This window comes from Mytilus trossulus, chromosome 4 (genome assembly GCF_036588685.1).
Source record: "Mytilus trossulus isolate FHL-02 chromosome 4, PNRI_Mtr1.1.1.hap1, whole genome shotgun sequence".
Classification (NCBI taxonomy): Eukaryota; Metazoa; Mollusca; class Bivalvia; order Mytilida; family Mytilidae; genus Mytilus; species Mytilus trossulus.
Genome location: NC_086376.1, coordinates 68,401,534 through 68,428,511, shown reverse-complemented (window position 1 = coordinate 68,428,511; position 26,978 = coordinate 68,401,534). Strand labels below are relative to the sequence as shown.

Below are 26,978 nucleotides of genomic sequence, written 5' to 3'. Positions count from 1 at the left end.
TCGATCACTGAGTTTGACTGTACCTCTTGTATAGCTCGCCCCTCTTTTAGTTGATTATTAAATTCCTTCATAATTATTTTTTTTGGCATTGCATGACGCTTTTCCGTTGTTTCCAGATACGTAATATTTATGTATTTCTAATTTATCTCTCAAAAAACATTGTTCGAAATCAGTCTTCATGAATACTTGACACTTTTGGTTATTTATGCAATAAATCATTTAATGCACAAAGAGGATTTCATTTTCGTCACAGTACACATTTGTATTCCATATAATACATATTTACTACTACGTCTATCAATTGTTTCCCTTGATATCCTCAATAAGGTTTTGGAGGAGACATAAGTCTACAGATACTCTTTAATCAACACATTATCAGAGTCCATGGTGCATTAAGTACATTCTTTACAGATTTCAATGCATGCGAAAAGTGCATTTTTTACTTTTCTTGACATAACAGTGTTAATATGGGTGGCTTAATAGGAACTGACATAATTTGATGTTGCAACTATGTATTATGCAGCTCAACAATAGACACCTATACAACAATTTACTATCATATCTTTAATCTTTTTCTGAATGATAACAGTTCATGAGCGTGTAAGACTGAACACTCTATTGAGAAGTTAATCATCTAGAATCGATAGTATTTAAAATCAGATCAACTTTCTATGCTTCATTATAATTTCATTTTTTTGCACGCAATGATCTGGAATGTCATTTTAACAACATTTAACTAATCAAAATTAAAACATATTGTCCATAACATTATCTTAAGCATTAATGAGCGATATTACTGCTAAGGTCTCCAGTGCATGCATAAACCTGGATATTAAATCAACAGGTTCATGTATTTGTTGGTTAATTTTTTTATTGAGATATTTATTGTTCAAATCTTATTATGATTTCTTAAATATAATTAAATTAATAATGAGACCCCATTGTATAAGCAATACAAATTTATAACAAATATACCAAAATCCAAGGTAACTTCAAAGAGGCGGAGGTCTCCAAAAACTGTAGTGATTTGATGAAATGCTTTAATTTGACAATATATTAAACTCTACAGCTTGATAAAACTGAAATTCAGTGTATCAATTTGTAATATGTAAACTTTTAAAGGGGTCCTTTATTCACATATTAAGATAGATTTATCTTTTACTTTATGGTCAGAGTGTATTTTAAAACAAGGTCCCAAAAAAAGAGTTTCCCTAGAGATCTGCATTTTAGTCTGCATGAAATGCAAATTGCTAAAAAAAAATAAAAGATCACGTAACTTTTTTCAAATTATTATCTTTTAAACGACTTGTATCAAAAACCGAAAGTTTTACCATAGAAATAAACGACTGTAATCATAAACACCAAATTATTTAAGTAAGTTTGTAAACAAATGCAACATATGCATACTCTTTCTTTTATTTTGTTCATGAGAGAACGTCTTTTGAATTCGGCATGACAATACTAAAGCTCAAACCAAGTTAGATTCATCCAACAAATGTTGATGTTCTATTGTTTCCCACAGATAACATTGCTTATCACATATTTTGTACTGATATGTACGTTTTTGCATGGCCAATCATAGCCGGAAGTCAAGGTTGGTTATCAGCCCTCGGGGCCGATATCGATATCAGCCCTCGAAATCCATATCAAGCCCCCGAGTTTTAACTCCCTGTAACCAGTCAATCAAGGACTATTTGTAAACAAGTTGGACACAATAGAAAAGAAATTTAGAAAGTTACGAATCTGCGGTAGAAGAAAAAAGTAGAAATCAACAGTGAAATGTAACACTTTAAAGTCGTTTAATATTTGCAATTCTTAGAATTAATATATTTATTGTTAATTATTTCTGAAACTTTTCACAAAACGTTGTTTACCTACTGTGATACGAACTTTTTTTTAACTCACAGTGATACAGTACATTTTTTTTTTTTTTTTTGTTAAATATCTTTTTGATTTTTGATGAAATATCAAACATCATCATTTTGATGTAATGTAAGCTATTTGTTTTCTCTTGCTTAAAAATATGTGATAAATAGATTATTACATGTCATTTTTTATATGGTCCATGGTATCAGCCCACGACCCATATCAAGCCCTCGGGCTAAAGCCCTCTGGCTTGATATGGGAGTCTTGGGCTGATACCAGGGCCATATGGAAAATGCCATGTAATAATCTATAAATATGTTCCAGTTGCCGTAGTTACAATCCTGTGTCATTTTCCCCGACTGTTATCTACTGAATTATATTATCACCGGATTTGTACTTACATGAGCAGCACGACAGGTACCACATATAGCTATAGACTATGATACTTAAACCCTTCCGGAGCACCTTATATCACCCCCTAACTTTTTAGTTGGATTCGTCTTGCTCAGTCCTTAGATTTCTATGTTGTGTTTTATGTACCATTGTTTGTCTGGTTGTCTTTCTTTTTTAGTCATAGCGTTGTCAGTTTATTTTTGACTCATGAATTTTAAAATTCTTTGGTATCTTTTGTCTCTCTCTTTTTAATTTTTTAATTTGTATCTCAGTGGTACTTCACCATGACATAATGAGTATCGGCACAATAGTCGTGTTTTCTTTCAAAAAAAATAGCGTCATGGTTTCATGGTTTGAATATTTTCCGGCTGTGATCACTGTTATTTATAGCACGTAACAAAATAAGGATTGTGGTATGCTTTAAAAACGTTTTTTCGTTCATGGAGATTTGTAGGAAACCTGAATGTCTTGTTTCGGTGTCTCATCTCACCACGTGATTTTTATTAGACTTGATGACTCTGGATACATAATTTTGAAATGCTTACTGCAAAAAGGTGTCAATCTGTTTGGTGAGCACGCAATTTTGAGAATTTAGCTCTGCAGTTGTCAGTTCATACTAGGGTTGCGTTCAACCTCGTAAAAGCTAAATAGTTCTACGTAGTGCTACGTGTATTTATTACTATTGAACGTGTAGCTAGCCTAGCTGTTATCAATATCTACGTAGCAGCTAGACTAGCTACACGTTCAATAGTCATGCATCTTAGTAGCCTTATGTAGCCGCTACGATATTGAACGCAACCAAGAACTTAAAATGTTTTAATACTTTTTTGTTCGGTCTTGATCCTTTTTGGATCATGTTTATCCCTCATACTTTGTTCGTTACCCTGATTTTTCTTCCTTATCAATTTATTAGATTTGAACATCTGTAAATATGTTGCCCTAATCAAACTGTCAAGAGATCGTTTGAAAAAATTCATATGTATTAGATGTGTTAAACGAGTTAGACTGTTGGTTATATTTGATTTGACCAAACACATATCGGTAAACTTTGAGTATTTTGCTCAAATATTTCTATCAAATGCCTTGTAAATGACGTAAAAGTATCGTCGAAAATTATTTTTTTACACAGAAGTGACTATCTTATCTTGTGCAGATAAAATGGTACCGCTTATGTTATTATTTCCTTCTTTGTAAAATAAAAAAAAACCTAATCAAGTCAAATTAACGAGAATGCATTCAAAACGTTCACTTGACATATTGTATGTACAAATACTCAAAGAGTTACTCGTATAAGTATAACATTTCAGTAGCCATGTTCACAAAACAAATACGATACGTGTAAGTCATGTACGGTACATTTTTTGACGTAAGATGTGTTAAAAGTATCAAACAAAATTTAAAACAACGGCTAAAGTGATTGACATATTTATTTTCCTTCGTTCTAAAAATCATGAACTTGTTTACAACATTTTAAATACAAGGTGGGTTAAATGTTCAAAGAACATTTTAAACTAATTTCTATTGTGCATTTAATAGCATTTAAAATAAGATTAAGATTAACTTAATGCACCTAATGATTGTACTCACTGACCACATAATAAAACACGTATTAGTATTGTATCTTTCCTTAATATTTTACAAGTAAGTAAACGGCACGAAGAAAATAAAATGTAACAGGATTATGATTATTTTTCTCTGACTGTTTAATTATTACATTACAAAGGAAGAACGACAAGGTTGTTGATATTGACCTCTGTTGAAAATCGTTTGATGAAAAAAGAAATTTAACTAAGATTGGATAATGCACTCCATATCTGTTTTTAAAAAAGCATATGAAACTAAATGGAAAAGAATTTGCTCTTTTTTTGTGATTACTTATTTTTTTTCACATGAATTTGCTCTTTTTTAAAACCACCATTTTTTCTAAAATGTGTGAGCCAAGGCTCCGTGTTGAAGGCCTTACATTGACCTATAATGGTTTACTTTTTTTTCTTTTTTTTTAAATTGTTATTTGGATGGAGTTGTCTCGATGGAGAGTTGTCTCATCCAAAATTCCAAAAAGTTGTGCCAAATACGGCTAAGTTAATCTATGCCTGGGATAAGAAAATCCTTAGTTTTTCGAAAAATTTAAAGTTTTGTAAGCAGGAAATTTTAAAAAATGACCACAGTCAAGAATATGGCAGTTGTTATCAAATATTCCGTTCTAGGTATGTTGGCGTTTGTTTTTCTTGCAGGTTAGTGTTCCTGATGTTCCTTTTTTCCTCTTAATCGATTTATGACTTTTAAAAACCGGTATACTTCTGTTGCCTTTATTTATCTAATATCAGTTTTTACAATATTTTCACACTTACGTAAAGTAGTTGGCAAAACAATTGGAAGCATATTATGTCATTTCCTTTGGAGTAGTGTCCTAGGTGTCGTATTTATGTCTTACATAGTTATATGGCTTTTTTGAGAACACATTGGTTGGTCTCCTTTCACTTACAATATCAAAACAAAATTATATACAACATATCACATTTACATGATTTGTATTAGTCGATACAATCTGACAAAAAAAGAAAAATATTAAAGACACTCTTTGTGAATCTCTACTTGTTCTTCTGAATTGTCTTGAAACATTGATTCCAGATCATACCAATGAAAATTTGGACACATTATTTGCAGTTATGGAAATAGTGTGAGACAAATAATGCACTAATTAGGTACGATGCCAATGTCCCTGTAGACGACTATTGTTTCTTAAATAACCTTCGTCGCGTGGGCTTGTGACCAAAAGTAAGAGAAGCCAAATAAAATGTTGTCCATAGACCTCCTTGTCCGCATAATCATTACTGTGCTTCCATTTAATTGCACACGATCAACGCTTTAACATAATAATGACAGATCATCTAACTATGGGCGTAAACCGGTGCATTTCAAAAGATTAAAACATCTATTGTCTCTGTTCCTTCAAATGTTGAATCTTATACGGAAAAGATAAATTTCTAAAAAAAAGAAAACAAAAGCATTTTTTTATAATTTTAGGTAACAATTCTAGAGACAATTAAATGATAAGAAGGGCTTTTCGTGCGTTTAATATTTTCATGTTTAACTATATATCAAGTATCTTACAGATACAATCTTAAAATTATTTTGTTGGGTCGTTAGAGGTTTATTTGATCGTGTTAGTTTTGAATGTCTACACAATTTTATATTCTATAAAGATTAAAGTAATTCGGTGTATTAGCCATGCGTTAATCCCCTTTAGAATAGAGCAAATCTTGTAAAGGCTTAGTCTGTAAAATAGAACTCAAGGTGTATAATTATGCAAATAATTGTATGGTAACTTCTCTGGTGCAACCCTTTCTGCAGTGAGGCTTTATACTTTTTTTGTAATATGATATTCGAAGAGACAAAGTGATGATTTTTTTATGGTGAAATACAATTTCTATTGGATAAGGAATGTACCAAAAGTTATCCTTAAAACACAAATCTTTTCCTCTCTTGGGATTTGATGGCTTTTATTTTCAAAAATAAGAGGTAAGTTATTTTATGCAATGAATGAGATTTGTTTTATTTTCAAGATTTTAAGATTTCCAAATGTTTGCATTATAAAAAATATGATTGGAGTATAGTTTAAAAACGAAGAGACTATCTCTTCCAATTGTCGATATTGACCAAAGTTGCTATTTAACTGGAGAATATCAAATGAAAAAAAATATCTTGAAATTGTGAAACTGGATACAGTGTTTTTATATATAAATTTGAGCTTCTACATTTAATACATGATGAGAGAAAAATGTTACTTCATGAGATGCGAAACATTTGGTATCACACCTAAATCAAAATATAACGAGATGAAGTGTATACTAATAGATCAAATTATGAGACGGCTACGTGAAGATCGAAATAGCAAAATAACGAATTCTAGCCAAAAACAAAAACGGTTATCAATTAAATCATTCTAACAGCAATTACAAAAAACTATATTGTATAGATAATAAGTTTTATTTCTGGAATTAAATTATCTGTTATATATATTGATTTAATTTGAATATGTGTCAAAGGTAAAAAGAGAGTATTTCAATTAACTCTCTATGAAGAAGGTTTTTTTTTTATATGTATCCGTTTATTTTATGATCTGAGGTTTTTGTTTACTGCACTGACTCTAGCATAATAGTGATTATGTGCTAAATCAAAAGATATTTCCTAAACCTAAATGTTGTACTGATGTGATATAACTAGTGTAGAAGTTCTAAATGTTTAAGAGTGACCAGCAGATATTAGGGATATGGCAGTTGTTATCAAATAGTCCGTTTTTATGCATGTTAGTGTTTGTTTTTGCAGTAGTTTTAATGTTTCTGCTGTTGCGTTGTTTTCTTCTGTTTGGTTTGTAAGCCGGAATCATTTTTGCTTAATCGATCTATTGAACAGTGGTATACTACTGTTGCCTTTATTTAAATCCTTATATAGCAGATTCTATCCACTCATCTCTACTATAATATAAGAAAGTAGTTACTCATCTACATCTTGCATATAATGCTATCAAAATTTATCTACTTAATATCATCTTCTTTGTGTAATATCATACATCTTGTTATATGGTTTCTGTTGGTCTTAAAAGTACAAAACTATGGGGGATAAGGTTGTAAAAAAACATAAAATGTAAGCCAAATAGTCTATCTAAAAATAATATTTTTAAAGAAATTATCCTCTTTGCAAAATATTTCTTATTTGTAGAAGTGAGGCGAAATATTCAAATGGGACATCGAAACTCACAAGTTAAAAATTAACTGAGAGGCAAAACAAATGTAAAGACCAAAAGACAAATAAATAACTGTACACAAAAGACAACTTTTAGTATGAAAACTCCAGATTCCGATATTTATTTTTGAGATCTACAACACTTATTTGAACTTTCAAAAATGTTATGCCGTACTCTCTATTGATTGAAACAGTTAAGCATGTAATGATGTCGGACTCCACGTATCAAAGTTATTAAACATATAATATTTACTTACAATATAAAGTATTTACATTGTTCAAAAGACAATAGATATGTAGGGTATTTTGGCTATTTTGAATCAGATAACAAGTTTTTATTTTCATAAGGTTAAACTTTCAGATCTTGTCTCTTTGTACCAATGTCGTACCTAACACCGTCGTAAAAAAGATTGAGCAAAAACTAATTGCTCTGATAATTTACAAATGTATCTGTCCTTATAACCTGTGAGATATGTTAAATGCAGGATTATGTTTGCAAAAGACAACTCTATAATCTACATGAAATCTGATATAGCAATTAAATTTTGTAATTGTTATGTAAAAATTGAAAACGGACACTGTTTACGACATGCACTGTTTTGAAAGTTAAAAGTCTCCATGATTATGGGCGTGTCTTCGTATGGACACCAATGAGTTTTCTTTTATACTAGTCTTTAAACAAAAATGAAGAACTTTTTAAAGTAATACGAATAATATGCTTTCGCCGGTAATCAGATGTAAAATTATCCGACAAAAACTTGAGAAAAAGATTAAACAAGTTTCTAAAATTAGCGTAAAAGTCATCCTTCATTTTCCCGCCGTAATCGGTGTCGTATGCTTATTGTATTCAGTCAATATGATTCTTATCGGAATAGTATATTTTAATAGCACTTAGTCAAAATAGAAAACCTACTGTGTTCGTAGAAACATTAGTTTTATATATGACACCTACTGGTTTTACATTTCTACTTTGCAATAAAGGGACCATCATTCTGCTTTGATCTCTAATTTTAAATTGCATCGGGAAATGCGTCATTATCATATTAAATAGAAGGTTGAAATTTTCAACCTAATTTATAATTTCAATGTTACTCTTATATAATGTTGCAATTTTTGATAAGTAGTTAATTAAGAAAAGATTTCCTTCTAGATGAGGAAATCAAACCTAAATTTAATAGATTATATCGTATTAAAGTAATGATCTTTTACCAAAAGAAACTAGATTGTAATTATTGCATATATGTGTGTAATGAATCGAGCTTCATTGATGTCATTTGAAGATGTAACTACCAAATAACCTTGAAAAATTAGTTGATTAGGATAAATCACCTTCAAAAATTCTGCATTAAAGTTTTTCAAAAGAATGATCATTATTTAAAATATTGGTGTCATTGACCTCAAAAATACAAGTACGCGAATACTAGAAAACAAGAAAACCGCAAAATGCTGACGCAAGCTCTTTTATTCTTTATCTAGTAATTAAGAATGCGTGTTACCTGACTGTGTAACAGCAGCATATGAAGAATAAGGTTTAATTTTCAAGCTAATTTTTTTAAGTTTAAAGTTAACCTTTATATAATGATACAATTTTTAATAACATGTTAAGTTAACAGGTCTGAAAAAAAGACTTTCATAACGAGATTATATCTTATAAAAGAAATTGCACTATTAAAAAAATCATTGATAATCATCGCATGTTTTTTTGTGTTATAACTCATTGAATCGAGCTGCAATAATGCGCAATTTGTAAATGTATCTATTAAATTACCCTGAAAATTACTTAATTTGGATAGATCAATTTCAAGACGTACGCGAATTAATTCTAAAATTAACTCCTTATTTTTTTAATTATTACATAAATATATCATTTTTAACATTGTGTAATATAAAGGAACAGTTCTCAATGATGCAAGTATAAATCTTTGCAAATTTTGTATATTTTAAGTCCTTTTGGGGTACAGCTAAAAGACGGAAACGAAACTCCGAATTATGGGGATCAGTGATCTTGTTAGAACACAAACACTTCATTAGTTACAGTAGTTATAAAAAGTTCAACTTTCGATGTTTTTTTTATACAAATGAAAAAAGCCAAACGATGTAAAAGTGTCACGATATTTGTTTTTTAATATTGGAAATGCAAAAATGATACAAATTATGTCCATTAAAATATTTGAAAGATTAATGAAAGTTAATATACAATAATAACATTCAATAAAGAAGCACTTTAAGTTGCATTTAAACACTTGAAAGGGATTAATTGGTCTATAGACTAAAAAGATGTAATTGTTGATATAATATTCAATAGCTCCAGGTGTTTTCTTTATAAGGTCTGTCTGGTGTTCGGGCTACTCTTGTCGTAAACGAAGCTTTAGCATTATGAGATCGTACCAACACATTTTTGATTCCATGTTATTATATCCAAATATATTTGTTTAAGCTTATCCGTACGCGCCATTAAAGTTAGTTTTAAAAAAAGTTGTTACAGTATTTGAAGTGATAGTATGAAATAAATATAGTACTGCCGCCAGACATAGTTTATTTCTCCAATACGATGGTATTCGAAATGATTTTGGCCGAACTTGTTTCATTTTTTTTCTTTCAAACAGCCACCTCATTCTGTCTTCATTCTAATGATATGATGTATGATTGTCAATTGTCAATGGGAAAACTGTTCACCAGGGCCAATTGACGTAGATGTTAGCAATTGTACGGTCTTCAACAATGAGCGAAACCCATACCGCTTTTATTCTATAAAAGAAATGTATAATAAATCAAACGAGATAACTATGAATAGCTTCTCTAGTACAGCTGTTTATTTGAAAACTCAGATGGGAAATTTTGTTCTTTAATACTTTATATTATTCCAAATGATGGCTCTCGTGATCTATTTCAAAGTTTCTTTTTTTTTTTTTTTATAAAACTAAAGTTCCAATGTAAGTCAATTTTCCTTTGTATTTTTACGTATGTTATTTATATGTACTTAGTTCAGCTTTCGAGAATTAAATTAAAAAATGGGGCTTCTCAGGACAAAATGTTTACTAATACAAGAGAAAAAATTTAAAAAAATATATTCTAAATTAATTTTTTTTCCGATGAAATTGTGTCCTCAAACAAGACGAGGAAATGGACAAATACTCGTAAACTTTGACCTTTTTTCACAATCAGACTATAATTCTACTTAGATATGTAACATACACAGATACTATTTATATTAGTTACTTTCGATAGTACGTAAAGCAAGGACGCATATTTAGATTTAATATTATGATATTAAAGTTTTGTATTAATTTCGGTTATTTTAAATATTTTCATTTTGTATTTGCAATATTTAAGATGGTATCTGCTATAACTTTATACATTTAAAAATGCCAAAATCTGTAATGTGCTACTTAAAATCTTTGAAATTTAAACATTGAATGAAAAGGTATCATAATAATATTTTCTATGGTCAGATGTATTAATATAATCCTTTCTTGTGACATCATTAAAACAAGGAGAATAAATGTTTGTCGAAGGTCTATAACGAGTGCTTCAAGTGTCCTCAATGTAAAGAAAAAAGTTTTTAAACAAAAACCTATACTTTCGCTCTTTTGTGGACATAGCTGATATTTATATAGTTTAATGAAATGAAGAAAAATTCGTAACACAATATTACATATTTCTCACGATTTGGATATTTTGAATTTATTATACTATTTACATTCCAAAATAAAGTATAAAAATATCAAATGTGACGGAATTTGTACTTATTCGAACTCAGACAAAAATCAGACTTTTTTTATATAGAGAAAGGCAGATACTATGAAAAGGAATAATATATCATTCTTTTGTTTTATTCAAGGTAAGCCAAAATAAACAGTTTTTTTCAAGACTTATACAGTTGACTACAGTCTTGTTCCGAAAATGATATATACATGTCTCTGTAACAAGCTACCAAAATATCTGAATTGCAAGCAATATCATCAAAAATAGGAAACTCGAATAAGAGTAAAAAAAATTCTTAAATTTTATATTTTTTATCGTTCTAAAATATGTTTAAAAAGATATGGTTTATGTTTTACGGCCATAATGGAGCCCAAATTTTGGTTAAAAATGTCTTCTAGTCTACAACAAATAATATTAAAAAGAGAAGCCGAAATCAGTTTTCAAAAGTTTTTCAAAAGCAAATTTTAAAGTAAAGTAAAAAAAAAGGGGGGTCCATAAACATTGGCAGAATGAAATGTTATAAACCAACGGCATATATAAAATCAGGACGATAACAACTGTTCATTTCATTGTCAATATAATACTCGTGTTGATACAATTTGACGTTCTAACAGTAAATTAATATGTCGCATCTACAGTGCACCATATAGTAACAAATCCTAAAGATAGCATCTTATGCTACTGTCAAGATAAAGAAAAATCAGGAATACAAGAATATTCTCTTAATAGTATGATTAATTGTAGGTTGCCTAACGTCCACTGGCAAATATCTAGATGATAGGGTGTACATATAAATTGTCTGTCGGTCTACTAAGTTTAACCATTGTAATAGTTCAATTGTTAGAAAATTGAGAAACATAAACTTACAACGCCATATTGTTCAGTTACTAGTAGTAGAAAATTGTATTTATCAAAAAAGACTTTTTTTTCTAAAATCTATGTGTCAGTTTATGTTGATAGACCATAACAGTACTTTGCTCCTGGAGTCTTCTAAGCGATAGATATATTATTTAATGAACGTGTGATATATATCATAGTTATACAATTTTAAATTTTCATAAACAATTAATGTTTTTTCGAAAAATTTTAATAATGTAAAGTAATTAAAAGATGAAAGACTTCTCTGCTCTCTTCTTTTTATTTTCTTTTCTCTTCTTTAAAATGGAAAAAAGAGACAGAGAGAGAAGCATAAATAAGACTTTGTTTCGGTATAAACGTTTACAGTAGAATGTAATGTGATCGTCGTCTTGATAAAGACTTGCACACATTTTTTAGCAGTTTTTTTATGTAATTAAAATACGTTTTTTCAAGGCTAGATGATATATCTAATACTTATTACATTAATATGTTTAAAACTAATGAGGTCAGTGCTACTACGTATTGCATTATTACTTCGATATAAGGTTGTGGCCCACTTCTTATTTTGTTCAAAGAGTTTCTCTTGAACTTAAAACTATGTGATGTTTTTAATGATATGAAGATATTAAGGTGGATTATGTATTTTTCGTGATTATGTTCAATTCATCTTTTATATTGTCAATTTGATTTAATGCAGTTTAAAAATGACAATTCTATTGAATTAATCATATCAAACTTTCCTGATACTTTCATGATACAGGCCATAAAACGACGCCTCTTTAAACAGCAAGTTTTATTCTAAGTATTTTATTTTATTTTATTTCACTTTAATCTTGTTTTTCCCGTTAGCTTTTTGTTTGGTTTGATATCTATTCATGTGTATATTTTATTAAGTATACGTAGATGAACAACGAATTAACATAACAAATAAGAAATAAAAGACAAAAATGAAATAGCCATTTCAATTCATATTCTATATTGTGATGTTGCACTAATACTTCGGGTTAGGGTGAAGGTTGGCGCCTGTGAAAACGTTCTGACTCGCTGCATTTTTCTGCACGTGTCCTATGTTATGAACCTGTTGTACAGTGCTTTTCTTTTGTTGATGTGGATAGTACGTGTTTCTCTTTTTCTCGTTTTTTATATAGATCTTTCTTGTTTGAATGGTTTTACACTAGTCACTTCATATAGTTGCTGTTCGGTGTGAGCCAAGGCTCCGTGTTGAAAGCCGTACTTTGACCTATTATGGCTTACTTTTTGCAAATTATGACCTGGATGGAGAAGTGTCTCATTGACACATCTTCTTATATCTATTTAGGATTCACCAAAATGCAACTGGCCATTCTATATATCAAGATGTAAATTGATTCTTTGCTATTTGGTGGTCAGTCGGATGCACGTGTTGAAATTTTATTTTTTTATTTATGCCCCATTTACGGACATTATGTTTTCTGATCTGTGGGTCGTTCGTCCGTTCGTCCGTTCGTTCGTCCGTTGGTCCCACTTCAGCTTAAAGTTTTTGGTTGAGGTAGTTTTTGATGAAGTTGAAGTCCAATCAACTTAAACTGAGAACACATGTTCAGATTCCGGAATAAGATCAAACAACAATGATTCGCAAAAAGGAAACAAATTTTGTCAAGATTTTTTATATTTATATAGACATTGTATATTACAAGTAACAAAAATATTATCTTTTCAATAAGATATTATAATTTGATGTAATCTGCAAAATAATTGAGAGAGAAAATGCTGTTAATTATTGAAAAAAAAACATGACAATGCTTTCAATAACAAAGGTTTTATTACTAAAAACCTAATAAATAACTCCTTCCTGTCAACCTCTGGAAGGTTAACTATGCACAAATAACTTTCCGAATGCTCTTTTGTATGCATAATGATTTTTAAGTGATAAACCCCTGGCACACGTGGATACTTAAATTTAAAAAAATCTGAGTTAGATGACTTTACATTGATCTAATTGAATATAAAGAATAATTCTGACAAATTTAATTACATTTTTTGTTTCATTTCTAATTTTGAAGGTAAAACGATAGTTTTTTGTAGGTCAACAGGTTGTAGACCCTGTATTGCCTTAAATCACACATAAGTACATATTTGATTCAATCAAACGTGCTTCAAAAACTAAATTTGTGATTACTTAAGTAAAGGTTGTGACATTTTTTTGATGTTTTGAGTTTTTTGTTTAAACTATGCAATTAATTTTTTATGTTTTAAAAAATTTCAATTTATTTTAAACTTTAATTGTGCAAATGTTTACTCTTTTAAACAAATCCGTGACAATAAAAGGCGAAGGATTTCTTTTTTTTTAATCTTCTATCAAATATCACGTAAAGAATGACACCGTTTTCAGTGCATACGATTTTTTTTATCCGGTACGCTTGAACCAACATGAACAAAAGAGTTTGGATGCCAAACTCCGAAATGTTTTGGAGCACCAAACAGGGAAACCGATTAGGAAAGGTTATTTTTTTCATAGGAAGATTAGGGAAATAAAATGATTTTAAGGCTTAAAATATTAAGAATCAAAATATATCTATCAACTTTGACTAACAACTACTAAACGACAATAAGGTACGATCAAGAATTAAATTTAACAGCAAAACATATCAATTTAGCTTTCCTATTGTGAACTCTCCATTTCTATGTAGCGAAAATTCAGAAATGCCTTCGTATGGATTTATATCTCCCAGTTGATTAGATATACCATAGATTGCGTCTTTCTATCATGTTTTCTAGAAACATGATTGCTGCTTACCAGGAAGCCTTTCAACCATGGATTCCAAGTGATAAAATTAATATTTCCCTTCGAAAGTCTTATGGACGCAGTCATAATTTGTACGACTGATAAGAAATTTTTGTTTCACAGATTTGTTCCAATCAAGAAAGTAAAAATTCAGTTCTGTGTTCTTCGATAATGACATCTCCGAACTAGCGAACGGTGGCACACGTAGAGCAGGAAATGCCTGCCCTTCCGGAGCACCTAAGATAATCCTAGATTTTTGTATATAGTGATAGTGGTGCCCGGTCTTGCGTTTAAAGATCATGTTAGTGTTTGTCCTTTTTCGTTCTTCGCCATTCTATTGTCGGATGTTATTCGAATTATACTATTTGTTGTTCCTTTTGATAAAGTCTACATCATTTTAAAGTATCCTATAAATATTTTCCCCGGGTCATTACAAAAATCCAACATGTAGGTTTTATAATAACAATTTATCATCGAACAACCGTCAACAAATTGAGATAGATTACAAATGTCAAAATGCACTTTTAATTATGAAATATTGCAAAGTTGTATGTTAAAATTTAATGTTTATTTCTGTTTCTTGTAGGTTGCAAATGTCCGTCACGCCAACAGTACCAAACACAGTGTGCTTAATTTGTGTCTTAACTCTAAAATTCATTTCATCAGGTAAGAATATGTTTTAATGAAACCTGTAACAAACACAACTACATCTTTTAAAAAAATGTATATACTAGTATTTTATATTTGCTTTGTCAATATTTACATTGTACACACTACAGAAAAGATAGATGTAAAGGGGTCAATTCGCTCCAAATTAAACCAGTGATGGGCTCAGGTGCTGGGAGTTAAAAGCTCTCTGCAAAAACGGTTAAACCTTGATTTTAATGATGGTAGGTGGCTCTCTGCGGGCACCCCGAAACCCTAGATTGTGCTTGATTTTCAGATGATCTGTTATCGCTGCCTTGGTTTTCTCTTTGACATATTTCCCATTTGCATTTTCAATTGTATTTCTGTACACAAAAAAACTAACTGACTCACAATAGCTAAAAGTATTGAAAAGAGAATTAAACGCCAATCGATCAATAATTGATGTGAATAAAACCTGGGACTTTTAGTATAACAGTGCCAGATAAAACCTAGGAAACTTAAACATTCCTGCACATTATAAATACAGATTTCACAAGGTACAAAGTAAAATATGAGGAATTATATATGACGTCTTCGATATTACGACAATTTTTAACAAATAACAAGCAAAAAAGTGTGTAACCTTGAAGCCATTCAATTTGTGATCTTGACACAATCATCATGTACGAACACCTTAAATGCACTTTTGATTTAAAAAATACATTAATTAGACAAACCACAATACGCAAAAGTGTCAAAGTGGTTAACCAAACAGTAAACAAAAACCACAAACAAATTAAATTTAAACATCACAACATACAGTTTTCATACACACGTGTAACTCCGTGTAACAAGTACTTTAAACAAAATTCTACTGCCTATTATCATATTTAATTTTGTGATCCAGAAACCTTCTTTATTGATAAAGTAGATCATACTTTAACAGTTACACGTAAAGGAAGACATCAAAAGATCGACGTAGGATAAAAAAACTTTATTCAAATAGTTCGGGGTGGGGGTCAAAATTCTGCAAGTTTTGTATATCTAAAATCGATTTTTACATATATCCTTATTTGTAAATCAATTTTTCACTAATTAAGTTATGAGGGGGGTGTGGGGGTCAGTGAAAAAACTATGTGAATTATGTTTTTTATCCTACATTGAACTTTTGATGGCGTCCCTAATATTTTAGATGATTTCGATGAACGTTAAACGTCAAATTGTCGTGTCATTTGTATATGCTTTAACTGGAACCTCGCTTTATTGTTTTTTTAGGTCTTGGGGTGGGATACTTCGTTTTAGGGGGGTACTTTTTGAGTTACTATTTCTGAACTATATTTTATAACAAACGCACAGTCTGTGTTTTTATCATTTTTTATTTGTTTTGTGTTGTTCTTGTGTTTGATGGCAGATCATTAATAGATATTTACTAGTTTTCACTACAGTTTATACTCTTGGTAAATTCAAGAATGAAATATTGTATAGACACTTGTTTGCTGTTAAAAAAGAAAATGTTGTATTGGTGCTAATGAGACAAATCTCAAACCAAGTCACTTTTCGTAAAAAAAAAAAGTAAACCATTATAGGTCAAAGTACGGTCTTTAACACGGAGCATTGGATCACTCTGAACATTTAGCTATAAAGGGTTCTCAAAATGACTAGTGTAAAACCATTCAAACAGGAAAACCAACGGTATAATCTATATAAAAATGAGAAACAAGAAACACCTATGAAACGACAACCACTGTCTTTTGATTATATGTGCATGTCGTTACTCATTAAACAAAAAATAAAAACCTAACCGACTTGTTTGATGTTGAAACCATTACGACAGTTGTTATTTGTCATCATAACTTTACTCTCCAAGTGCTCTATATGGTATTTTGTTTATGTTGTTTATTAGTTTCAAGTCAGTGTTCTGGTTCAGCTCTAACATTAACAGCATCAGATGATCTTACAACAGTGACCTCTGATGGATATAGTTCCGGTTCATATGCTAAGTAAGTTCAAGGGTTAGATTATCAGATGTTTGTTAAAAGTTTGATTTCATTTTCGGCAAGTAAAAGCTCCTGATGCAACGTTAGATGTTGCTACTATAATAAGCTATAATAAGCTCTAAAAATAATATTCTGCATTTCGACTACGGAGAAACCAGTAACTTCCAAAACAAGAGAAGGCAGTTTCCATAAACTTGTATAATGAAAATCTGCATCATATACATATATATCGACATGTCTGTTATCAAAGTTGTGCAAAGTGCTATTAAAAAGTAAAATCACAAAAATAACTAACACCGAGGAAAATTCAAAACAGAAAATCCGTAATCCAATGGCAAAATTAAAAGCTCAAACAGATCAAACGAATGGAAAACAACTTTCAGATTTCTGACTTGATACATTTCTTATGTCAGTGCTCATAATCTGTACTTCTAGGCCATCGTGTATTATTTGTCAAGTTGATACAAAATATTAATCAACAAGGTCTTTGTATCATTATTTAAGTGGTACTATGAGTTAATAAATCATGCGGATCAGAGGACGGAATGACATATACTCATCTCATTGAACATGGGTTTCTTGATTCAACTACAACGCCTATGTACAATTTTATTGTTTTACACGATGGCAATTTCGAAAATAAAGTTGCACGTTTTTTGTTTTATTTCAGTGATTTATCATGTTCATGGTTAATAGACAGTGGAAGTTCATCAGAAACCGTCATCGTCTTCATCACCCATTATGACATCGACGCATCAGATACAATTGATATTTACGACGGTATGTTTACATTTGCATATATTTTAATTAGTTGAAGTAGGTTTTTTTTAGATGAAGCAATGTGTACTTTTTAAATCTCTAGTACTGATAGACTTTTCCAAGTAAATGACAGAAAACAGGTCTAACACCGATTGAATGACAACTAAGTAATGAAGACACTTTGGTGGCTCTGTGCTTGTTTTTTTTGGATTAGTCATAGTTGGGGATTTAGGATTTACAAAATGTAAAATGGCTCCAAAAGTGCTCTCACAGAATGATTGCATTGCTCTTTTCTTATATCTTATGTGTAATTCTCAGTCAAATTAGAAATCGTATATGTTGTATATGTAGCTTACATGTACACGTCTATGTCTCCTCCAAACTCAATCAATTTTGTCTTTGTCATTTGTCCATATCAATCTCCATCATCCCCTCCCTCCTGATTTACTGGAAGTCATTCTGTTAATCTCTTAGTTTACACCATCTTTTTTTTAAATAAAATTTAATTATTCCTTACTTCAACTTTGAATGATCTATTCCCGTTAAAGGCCACCCACAGATAGTATTCTAGTATTCTTTACCAGCAAAGTCCGTCAAAATTCTTGATACAAGTATTATTTGACTACTGACAAATACCTTGGCGAAGTTTTGTCGGTTAAAGATAGTTCTGATAACGACAGAAGGGCCTATATACTCATTGCAGCAGAGCTGTACCAGTTGGTTTTTGGTATCAGTTTTAACATCACACTTATTATCAGAGCGTTAAGTCAATACGAGGTTATGTTAATTAATTACTTTTTTGTGATTAAGACATTCAATTCAGTTATGAATAGTATGTTAGTTAATCATTCTGTATACCTAGTGATCTTAACAATGAAATACGGTTGATAAACAAATTCGGGGTATTCAGTCCGTCCGATATTTAGTTGACTTCAGTCCACACCCTTTAACTATAATTGACTTACACATGAATATGAATTGTGTTTTTAGTTTTTTAAGCATTCTTTTAACTGTTTGTTGGTGTTAAAGAAGAAATTTAGATAAAACGATATATTGTGCATCTTAAGTTAATAACACATTCAAGTAGAATATATTTTTGAAACGGTCAGAATATTGTTCATTTACAGCACACATATAGCAAATATCAGATATATTTAAGAATTTTGATCATATGAATAAAAGGTCTAATTAACTACATAAATTTATTGTGTTTTGATTATTCAAATGCACTAAGGTTGCAAATCAAATAATGCAATGTAGTTTGTACGTAAAAAGTCCAACTTAAAAACTTTCTGTTATTCAATAATATCGATATTATAGACGACAAAACACAGCAACATATTTTATCGGTAACGTCAGAGACACATAATACTATTGTAAATGTTTGTCTCTGAGAAAGATAAGACAGGGCTGTTATGAAAGTATACAGATTTATTAATTGCAGAGTTAGTAGAAACTGTTAAAAATGTTTAAAAACTAATTTGTATTTTAGGGTTTTTAACAAGCAATTCATCCCTCAAGTCTGGTCTTACTGGTACCGGAAACGATAAAGAGGTTTTGACGACGGGTCAGTATGCTCTAGTTGTATTAACTACTGACTCATCAGGACAAGCACAAGGATTTTCTTTGCAATATGTGAAAGCTGCAGACTTGTGTAAGTATAAATAAAGGCAACAGTACTATACCGGTGTTCAAAATCCATGAATCGATTAAGAGAAAACAAATCCGAGTAAAAACACATCAAAACCGAGGGAAACACATCACTTATGTGAGGAAAACAAATGTACAACAGGAACACCGAAGTGCAACAAAAACAAACGCCGACACACATTGGAACGAACTATTTGACAACAGCTGCCATATTCCTGACTTGGTACAGGACATTTTGATAAAACAAAAAATGGTTGGTTGAACCTGGTTTAATGGCAACAATGATGAAGTAGTATAGGATGGAGACATTTATCTACTGAGGCCGCACAGGAAACACGAGGGAGTCAAGTATTTATATAAAAAAAAATCTAAAGAATGTTGGGAAAATTTTTAACTCTGTAACAAATAAAACTTATGAGACATTTTCCATAATATATAACCTTTATACAATATTTAGATTATTTCGAGAAAATGCAAATATGTGTTAAACAGCTGTTTCACTCGAGTAGCATTTACCACTTTATTTGTGAATCCTAAAGTGTATTTTGATGAATAGTAAGGATTTCCAAAGGAAGTATATCATATATTTTTTTAGTTTCTATGTATGAATAGCATATTTATACGATACTACTTTGTTTTAGCTGGTACTGGTTGTACAGCAGAACAAACCCTCACTGCGACCAGTGCAGAACAGTATTTAACATCGCCAGCTTTCCCTAGCAGCTATACGGGGTATGTGTTATGAATTTGCTGCATAAAGTATATTTAAAAGCATGAATAAGAAAAAGCCGTTCAACGAATTGTTTATTATAACATTTTATATTTCCGTTTAGAACATTTGATTTGCCAACGCCTCCGCCTATCTTTGCTTGGAAGAAATCCAGACTAGTTTTCAATTTTCATCAAAATCCACTATTTATCTATTTCGGTTGTGGATTTTAAGGCTTTGTAGAAAAGCTACACGAAATGAGTTCTAGTAAACTTTCTTAGGAGTCGTTTTACCTTTAAACAATGGACTTCATAATCGTGGCTAAACAAATCCCAACCGATCTAACTCTTTTTAATAATTGAAACAGTTCGACTAAAACGTTAAAATAATTCAACCAAAGTTTTTCAAAAATGACCCTATTGTCTATAATATATTTCCTATTGTCATGACAAGTTTTATAAAATTGGGTCTTTTTTTATTGCATAAATTACATGCACATAGAAAAAATAGTAGGTTGAACTTGATTTTATGGCTAGCCAAACCTTAAAAAATATCAATACAACGACAACACGACGTGACAAAAATGCAGCATAAACACACACAAGAACACTCATAAAGCGTCCAAAACAGATTGTCTAATGCTACTAGTCCAAATGATTAGAAAATGTCCGTTTGAAATTTAAGGGGGCTGGGAGGATTTTTCCCGAATGACTATTCAATGCCATATGTTGCTATTCATACTTATTTTATACCAGAAAGACCTGAATCTATTTTTATAATTGAATAAATGTATAGATTGTAAACAACCGTGATACTCAAGTCTAATTTATATACTCAAGTCTGGTTGTACGAGTCCTTGTTTACTCCTTGGTTTTGATTGTTATTGTCTTACTATATCTTCTAGATTAGAGAGTTTAAAACAAAACAAAAAATTCTTATTGCAGAAATTCCAATTGTCGGTGGTTAATTGAAGCAACTGAGGGAACAGTGTATTTTGAATTAATGTTGAGTGATATTGAATCGTCCCCTAACTGTGGATTTGACTACCTAAAAATATATGACAGTAAGTGAATTTGATGTTATGAAAAAGGTTTTGTTGTTGTTGAAAAGAATAAGTTCTACGAAATAAAATGAATGAGTCAAATAATAAAAATAATAAATTCAGCCGATGCACCATCATATAATGTACCTGATTCTGAGTTTTTGCACTTGAAGAAATTATTCTTGTTTCTCTGTTCACTGTCATATTTATCATTAGTTCATTGACCTTAAATGTATGTTAGTTTAGTGCAATTATCATCTAATGAATAAATCATGTTCTACCAGTCAAATGTATCCAACAAATTTTTTTGTAAAATCTTCATCTACATTCTTCCAAGATTCATATTGTGCAATGTTAAAGTTTTAGTTTACAGTACCAACTAGATATTAGACCATAAGTTTTGACAAATGTAAAGCAATACGTATTCAATTACGTTTTACTTGATTAAAAAAAATCAAAATCAATGTTATTACGAAAAGAAAAAAACATATACAAAGATCTTATTGTGGTATTTAAACCTGATTATTTTGCTTTTTTCAGGTTCCTATGTTTGTGAACACACTTTAACAGTAGATGCCTGTACTAGATATCCACTCGGAAACACGGCGACATACACTAGTAATGGTACCAGTGTTTTAGTCTTGTTTGTTTCGGATGCTACAGTAGGATACAAAGGTTTCAAACTAAAATATTCTGCAGTATCATCAACGACAACAGTAGCGACTCAAACAGCAGCATCCGAAGACACAGGTACACAAATTTTCTATGCTTAGTATACATTATTGTATTTTATTGATTTTTTTGTCGTAGATTTCCTCTAATGCATATATCATAGATTTCTTCTAATTTCTTCTAATGTATGTGCCATTGATTTCATCTTATCCTTGATTTTCCTTTGATTTCCTCTAATGTCCATGTCATTGATTTTCCTCTGATATTCTATAATGTAAGTGTCATTAATACAAAGTTTGTATAGTGTATAATAATATTGATAATACGAATGATAATAATGATAAATATGTTTTTGTGTTTTATTTTATTCATTTTCGTATATTGTTTAGTTTTTATTTTGTTGTTTATTGTTTTGTTTAATCTTGTATTGCCACAAACATTGTAAATGTTTAATGACAATTAATAAAATTATATTATTAATGATAATTAACCAATCTACTAATACACAAATATAAACAGTATATATAAAGGTATATAAACGTATAACAAAAATAACACTTAAAGCTATACATTTATAGTTAAACTTATCGATTTCATAATTTTCCTAAAAATGTAGTGACTTGTAAGAAAACATTTTTGAATTTTGAATTTTAACTGGATAGTAAATTCCACACTATTGGACCACTAGAATAAAAACTTGATTTGTATAACTTTGTATTTGATTTAGTCACAAAAAAATATCTGGTGACGAAAGTCGAGTTAGTTACTACTTGTACGCACAATAATACTTGATATATATTTTGGTGCCAGTACATGTTTTGAGTTAAAAGACTAAGTATGAATAATGATGGTGGTATTATGTTCAGGTTAAAAAAAAGTTTTTTTTAGTAACGTGAATACTTCCAAATTCCTTAAATAGTTCAATAGATAGTTTACGAATACGGTGTTTGTTTATAACAATTTAGCTGCCTTTTTTGCAAGTAAAGTTAACTGTCAATTAAAAAATGGTTAAAGTTGCCCTTATGTAATCATCAACAAATCACTGATCTTTTTGCTGATGATAGCACTACTTCTGTTTGCATACAGTTTTAATATTATGTTATGATAATTGAAGCCAACATTTGCAGTTGGCAAGTTTACTTTAATAAGAAATTTGATACACTTGAATTTCATCGGAATCCGACTAACGAATTTCAAGCAATTTTTAGATTTGCATGATGTCACAAGATTTGGATTGTTGTTATCAATTTACTTTCAGTTCAAAGCTGAACGTTTTAATCACATTCTATTGGAAATACCAAGCTTCACAATGATCATAATTAGTGTGTGTCAAACTACTATACACCCAATGAAATTTATACCGACAATATGTGGGTTCAATTTTTTGAAATTTTATATTTTTGTCATATATATATTTTGTCAAAATTTTATGAAATTAAACGTGCAAAGTCAATTTTATCCAAGTATGTAGTTCCATCTCAATTTGCATGGAGGATAAATCATGCAAAACAGATACCCTGTTGGAGTTCATACGATTCCCTTAGTTTTTGTTTGCAACTTAAATTGTCTTCTTTATTGAAAGTACTATTGGCGTTACCTAATCTTTTCTGTGATGTATTTTTATCTTAATTTCTTTTCTTTTTGTATAAGACTCCATCAAAACACATGGCGCGCTATCTTTTTACCAACTGAAAATGACTAGAATACGTAACTTAACTGACTACTTATTGCTGATAAAAAAAAATTGACATTTATCTATTTAATTCTACCGCGAAAACTTGAGTATTCGATTCAATTTCATATTACTGTCTTTACCTTGTTTTGACTTTTCTTTCAGGTTTTGCTCTTGGAATGGGTGTTGGTGTAGCCACAGGCGTAGTTTCAACCCTGATGGTTATTGGAATAATTCAGATAATTAAAAGCAGACTTCAAGCGTCTAAGTTAGGTTCACCACGGGTAAGAAACGTTCTTCCAATGCAAACTCCTATAAGTTTCGGAGGAAAAACCCCAACTGGGAATGGACATCTGCCAAATGGCCATATTTTGAGAAACGGTGATATTCCCGGAAGTCAAAGATTTTCAGTGACAAGTTCAATATCTTCTTCGGGAAATTCCTCCAGAAACGGTAGAACTCCGTCAACAGGACACAGTTCTCCAAATCATTCAGATACGCAAAATAAACTGAATAATAATTATAAAAGAAACGGTGTACTACCCACAAACATCGGACATGTTTAATTCTTAATTATTTGTTTACTGGTCAAGAAAATCTGAAAGGGAATAGTATGTACAGAAAGAGGCATGTTTAGAACTATTGTATGCATCATAATATGGTTAAGTGATTTCACCTCTGTTGTTCATAGTTATATGTCGTATTCCTCTTCAATTGTTACGCTTTTTCTGTTTATTAGTTACGTTTTTGTTATGAGTAATGTTTGAATAGTTAATATAATACTGACAACAACAAAAAACTGTCAATAAAATAACTAACCTGCTTTGTTCTTCTTCAGTTAAATAAGTCTATTACAGTTTTACAATTTCAAAAAGGAGGTACAATTGTTAAAGCATGCCCACTAGTTTAAATTTCTCAATCACAGCAACGTTTTTCATTAGTTGTATTTCATTCAGGTGGACCAAGAGGATGTTGAAGTCGATTGTGAGTCAAGGTAACGGTGATGCCGATAATAATTTGCACGTTCAAATAACGCATTTTACAGATTTTTTTCTGGACGACATTTCACTAATTTTTCTTTTCTAATGAAAATGACTTCACACGTAATATTTTGTGATCTTTTGTTCCTCTAAAGCAGGTTTTTGTATTTTCACTTCGAGCACTTTGTTAGAAAGACAAAGCAGACACACTTTTATTGGTCTGTTGCTAGTATTATCTCTTTTAAATTGCAAATCTGTTCACAAGAAAATGCTTACGGACTAAAATACAGATCCTTTGTCCAATCTTTGATGACAATGATCTGACAACACTCCGTTATACTTTCTGTTCTTGTATTTATTGCATCAACCAATGGAATATCAGCCTTCAAATTTTTGAAGGCCGAATTAATCCGACAAAACTAGAGGATCTCGAAAGTTATCAGAACCGAAAGTAGAACAGATTGTTGTTAGGTTCTTGTAAGCACAACTTGGACACGTGATTTGAACTTTAATCAAATTGAAGAAAATGTGGAGCTCACTGATCAAAGTCTCTTGGAAAAAGTGTAACAACTCACCTTCTTGACTGTAAACCCTTCCAGGATAGTAGTTTTCAATTTACATATATTTTGAGGCTAGGGTTGTGATAGTAAATATTTTCTTCAAGAAAACTGTAATTACGATATTTTTTCAATTGAAACCCATGAATGTTTTTACTGCTTAAATTTTAAGATATATCATTTTCACTTTATTCAAAACTTACATTGATGCCTATATGATATGTTCATTGATGATTTATATTACTTATTATAATTTATATTAAGGTTACTGACAATTTTATGTTTCGTATGATGTTTCCATTTTTCACTCATTGTTATTGAAGAAGAATTATTTTAAAGAAAAATGCATGAAATACTTTTTTCACCTATCTGATGAATAATAAATTGTATAACTGTGTTTCGATAAAAAGTTAAGAACTGAAGCATGTTCATGATAATGTGATGATAAGATTTTCCCTGTATCGAGTTTAATCCATCAATTGTTTCGAAATATTTTAAGGTCATGAAATCAATTATTAAGATTATGTATAAATAACACTGCTCTTTGAAGTAAAGAAAAAACAAAGACAAACTTATCATGTGTTTTGAAACTTAATATGTAGATCTTTAAAACTGTGTAAGTATAAATACTATGAGGGTTGAACAATATTATAAGACTGGTACCTTTGATAACTATAGCCTACGATTACTAGTAATACGTAACCTCGATACATTTCTTGACCAAGTAAACATTGGAGGAAGAATATCACTGCCGGGCTTTTGCAATGTTTCATCAATCATTTTGTATATATATTCTTATTATTAAATGTTATGTAAATTGTTATCTGTATATATAAATATAAATGTTATAAATTGTTAAACCTAACAATTTTCAAATTATGTCATTAGGGTATTTTCTTCGACAAGCTTTAATAAAAATGTTATTCTTCAAATTGACTTCTTTTATTTAGAGAAATGCATCTTGAGATACATTGATACTTTGTTATATTTATATGATTAAATTAAGATGTAGAATTATATCATAACCTTTAATGCAAAACCTCAAAAATTACAAAAGACTAGATATTAATTTGTTTATGGTATCAAATAAACCGGCACTACATAAGCAACAGCACATAGGATAAACAACCAATGCATTCATTGCATTCTGTAATATTTATGCTAGTGGCGTACTTATTTAACTCAGTTGGGAGAGCGATGGCATACTTTTTATAGAAGCTTTGGATTTCAAATATTTTGGCCACGAGCATCACTGAAGAGACATGTTTTGTCGAAATGCGCATATGGTGCAACAAAATTGGTACCGTTGATTTTATTACTACCACTGGGTCGATGCCTCTGCTGGTGGACTATTAGTCCCCGAGGGTATCACCAGCCCAGTAGCCAGTACTTCGGTACTGGCATGAAAATACGGATTTATTGTGTTATTTAAATTTGCTGTTACAAAATATTAGAAATTATTATAAATTAAGGAATGTATCTCCCTCATGCAAAGCTCTGATTCCTTTCACGAATTTGACTATACTTTTTGTACCTTTTGGATTCTAGCTCTTCATCTTTTATAGAAGCTTTGGATTTCAAATATTTTGGCCACGAGCATCACTGAAGAGACATGTTTTGTCGAAATGCGCATCTGGTGCAACAAAATTGGTACCGTTGATTTTATTGCTTCTTCGGGTCTTAGGTGCGATTCCCGGCTACCACATGCTCTACTTTAATACATATTATTCCTTATTAATTTTTCTTTTTTTTTAACATTTTACAATAGTAGACCAGCTTATTACCTCTAGATCAAAGGGGGAATTGACAAAAAAAATAAAGACAACTGAGTAGAAAAGGGTAGAAGAACCCATGACACAAAGAAAAAAAGACGAGATTCAGAAAACAGAACGCAGAAATCTAAAATATAAGGTCAAATGTACTCAAACCAACCCGTAGATATACTCATGCAATGTTGATAATAAGCAGTTACTGATCTTCT

The 26,978-nt window shown here is 30.5% G+C and overlaps 1 protein-coding gene across 2 annotated transcripts; it reads left to right on the top strand.

The window, feature by feature from the left end:
* Positions 1-5,531: 5,531 nt before the first annotated feature.
* On the top strand, positions 5,532-25,879 carry LOC134715819 (cubilin-like). Of its 2 annotated transcripts, none has more exons than XM_063578300.1 (9): positions 5,532-5,781; positions 14,919-14,998; positions 16,863-16,959; positions 17,627-17,736; positions 19,208-19,369; positions 20,007-20,097; positions 21,019-21,137; positions 21,657-21,866; positions 23,626-25,879. In XM_063578300.1, the coding sequence occupies exons 1-9, from the start codon at positions 5,756-5,758 to the stop codon at positions 24,024-24,026; spliced, it is 1,296 nt and encodes a 431-aa protein (XP_063434370.1). In that variant the 5' UTR covers positions 5,532-5,755; the 3' UTR covers positions 24,027-25,879. The 2 variants fall into 2 exon arrangements, with proteins under 2 accessions (XP_063434370.1, XP_063434371.1); XM_063578301.1 differs by lacking the exon at positions 5,532-5,781 and adding an exon at positions 10,593-10,846.
* The last annotated feature ends 1,099 nt before the right edge of the window (positions 25,880-26,978 follow it).

Coding starts and splice junctions, on each gene's coding strand:
- LOC134715819 (XM_063578300.1), top strand. CDS start 5,756: ATGGCTTTTATTTTCAAAAATAAGAG. Junction 16,960..17,626: donor AGTTCCGGTTCATATGCTAA/GTAAGTTCAAGG, acceptor GTTTTATTTCAG/TGATTTATCATGTTCATGGT. Junction 17,737..19,207: donor TACAATTGATATTTACGACG/GTATGTTTACAT, acceptor TTTGTATTTTAG/GGTTTTTAACAAGCAATTCA.